This window comes from Olea europaea, unplaced genomic scaffold (assembly GCF_002742605.1).
Source record: "Olea europaea var. sylvestris unplaced genomic scaffold, O_europaea_v1 scaffold143, whole genome shotgun sequence".
Taxonomy (NCBI): domain Eukaryota; kingdom Viridiplantae; phylum Streptophyta; class Magnoliopsida; order Lamiales; family Oleaceae; genus Olea; species Olea europaea.
This window is the reverse complement of record NW_019231835.1, coordinates 262,320-265,431: the sequence shown is the minus strand read 5'-3', so window position 1 is coordinate 265,431 and position 3,112 is coordinate 262,320. Positions and strand designations below refer to the sequence as shown.

Here is a 3,112-nt window from a genome sequence, read left to right as displayed (position 1 = left end):
AGGATCGAATAAAGCTGCCAAATCTAATCTATTGAATATAACAAAAACTTTGTTAGAAACAATTGTGTTTATCATTAAAAGTACCCAAAACAATTGAGCAACTTTCTTTTTGAGAATGCCTGATTTAAAGTAGGACAAATTTTGGAGTTTACGTGTAAAATATTTTATTATAAGAATGTGTGGTTGAAAATAAATGAGGAAAAATAGTTTTCGAGGTAGCTGGCCCAATGTCCTTGAAACAAAAATGAGATTTAAGTGATCAAATTATTAAAATATATATATATATATATACACACACACACACACTCACATACACTACTTCACTTATTAAGAGTGTCATTGAAAAAGTAGTGATTTATTTTTTATCCAGAAGGTGTATTATTTGTCTGATAGCACAGGACTTGACTTGTTGAGAGAGTGAAAGAGCTGTGCAGTTTCTAAGTGGCCATTCCATCAACTATGATAAATCAAGCATACAGAAATGGGAAATTTCAATTCTTGAATATAATGGATATCAAATGTAAAATTCCAATTACAAAAGATGAAGATGAAGATGAAGATGAAGATGAAGATCATCATCAGTATTTCGATGGTCGCCGAATACATAGAGTGCCCAAACTTGTGCGATTCAATAAACACAACGAAGAGGATTACTACGCCCCTAAGCTGGTTTCCTTTGGCCCTTATTACCATGGATTACCAGAACTTGGTACGGCAGAAGAATTCAAGCATAAAGTCCTTACAATGTTTGTTTCAAGCAGCGGCAAAGACAAACAAATCTTCTACTGCCAGATCTTTAAATTGATCGACCAGATTAGAAATAGTTACGTTGGAGTTTCCAGAGATGCATATGATGATGGAGCGCTAGCAGAAATGATGCTTCTAGATGCATGTTTCGCTGTATATCTTATGAAGATTGCCGTGGGAGATGAAGAAAAAATTATCCACTTCTGTCAACATCTTGGATTGTGTGTAATAAAATTTGCATTTATTGATATGTATTTACTGGAGAACCAAATTCCTCTCTGGGTTATTAAACACTTGATTAATTTAATATATGGAGAAGGATCCATGTTACTTTGTAATTTCTTTAGTTCCATGACTTTGGAGAATACCAGGCTAACAAGAATTCCTGGCGAAGATAAAAAGCAACCACTTCACATTCTAGATGCTTATCATCGATTACTTGTCGAAGAATGGGATAAAGCAGGAAAAATACTTGTCCAGCCTGTTAAGAAATGTCAATGGCGGCCATTGAAGAAAGAAAATCAAAAGGAATTAGGGAAATTCAGTCGTCAATCTCGTTCAGTCACCGATCTCAAAGCAAAAGGCATTCACTTCAAACCTAGTTCATGTTGTTTGATGAATATTAGTTTCAAATCATACACATTTTATGGGCAAGTTCAACTCCCGGTTTGGCTTTTCACTGGCATTTCCAAGCTATTATTTATAAACATGATTGCTTATGAAGCATCTCCAGAAAGCGACACTGGCATTCCTATAATATGTTATGTTAATTTCTTGAAATCGCTCATTGTTAAACCTGAAGATGTGAAGGAACTACGAGAAAAGAAGATACTTTTTAGCACCCTTGTCAGTGATGAACAAGTTGTTGAAATAATCAAAGAGATTGATACTTGCGGACTTGACGATTACTATATTTTTGACAATGTGACGATGAGAATTGAGGAGCACTGCAGCAACAAGGCAAAAACATGGATTGCTGAATTAATTCACACTAATTTTCGCAATCCATGGACTTTTATTACCTTACTCGCTGCCATTTTTCTTCTTTGCTTAACTTTTCTCCAGACCTATGACACATTGAATCCTAAGTAAAGGTGTGTGGCAAATGCTGTTCTTCATGTTTTAGTTGAGATGTGTTTCAACTCTTCCAAACAAGATAGGTTTGATGCTTTTGTATTTATTGTATTAATCTATGTTTGTATTATTGGAATTCAAATCTATAAAAGTAGTATTTTAATAAATGTCTATCAGATGACTGATTGAAAACAATGGTTGTAAGTTCTTGAATTCATATTTTGAATACTAAGAATCTGTGACAAAAATTATGCCCTTAACATGTTAGCTTAATTGCCTTGTCCAGAAGTTTTCATTTAAAAGAAAGAAAAGAGATGGGCAAATTATTGTTTCTGATCAATTAACTATACACGATACTTAATATTGGTTTTTCAAGATGAGTTGATAGAAACGTCAACATCTTATGAAAGGAATAACCAATAGTGCAAGGACTGAGGGAAATAAGACTGGGAAAGAATTTTGTTTATGGGCATCTACCACAATTCTAATCCATTAAATCTGCCAGCTTTCTCGAACTCATGAACGCTGGCTATAGTTGTCCCTCCAAGAGATGAAATGTCATCATTCAGCTGACCAAAAGTTTTCCTGTATTAACTTCCATTAATGCTGCTCCCTATTGGGTTGTGATACCCAATAAATCCCGCTATGATTTTAAAGTGGAATAATATATTTCATAGGTCTAGGCTGATGAATGAAATAAGTACCAACAATCAAGTCCATAGGCTCTACTCCATCCAATTGTATTTCTTCTTAGATGGCTTGAATCTTAGCCCGTTTAGCTTTGCCATTGGTCCTTAAAGCAACCCTAACCATTTTCTAGTGTGACTTGTGAGAAAATTAAGAGGAAAAACATTGCCCCTTTGAAGAGAAGAAACTAGCTCCTTTGTGATACTAAAATCGGTTGATTACTTTGTGTACTTTGTGGTCACTTCCTTGCCTACCGCTATGGCGCTTTCTTCTTGCCTTTGTGGTTACAAATCATCACCATTGTCTTCTTTGTGGGTGAGATTGTGAAGCAACCAAGGTGAATATATTGGTTATGGATCGGAGCAGGTTGGATTGATTATCTGATAGAGAAAGTTAACGTTGAACTAAGCCTAAAAAACACCGTTTTGATGACCCATGGAGCAAGCTTCCACAACAATTGATATCAAAGCTTCAAGGTGGTGGATTGTCTTATGAAACTTACAAAAAAGCCTTCTAGGAAACTTACAAAAACGAAGCAGAAATCAAATAAAAAAACTACCCAGAAAATTGCCCAAAATCAGCCTCTGTTTTGACCAATCCAGAA

The 3,112-nt window shown here is 35.1% G+C and overlaps 1 protein-coding gene across 1 annotated transcript; it reads left to right on the top strand.

Moving 5' to 3' along the window:
* Positions 1-507: 507 nt before the first annotated feature.
* On the top strand, positions 508-1,839 carry LOC111375902 (UPF0481 protein At3g47200-like). The gene has a single exon (XM_022998817.1). The coding sequence runs from the start codon at positions 508-510 to the stop codon at positions 1,837-1,839; it is 1,332 nt and encodes a 443-aa protein (XP_022854585.1).
* Positions 1,840-3,112: the final 1,273 nt, after the last annotated feature.

What these genes read in the sequence shown, in the direction of transcription:
- LOC111375902 (XM_022998817.1), top strand. Translation starts at nt 508, where the DNA reads ATGGATATCAAATGTAAAATTCCAATTACAAAAGATGAAGATGAAGAT.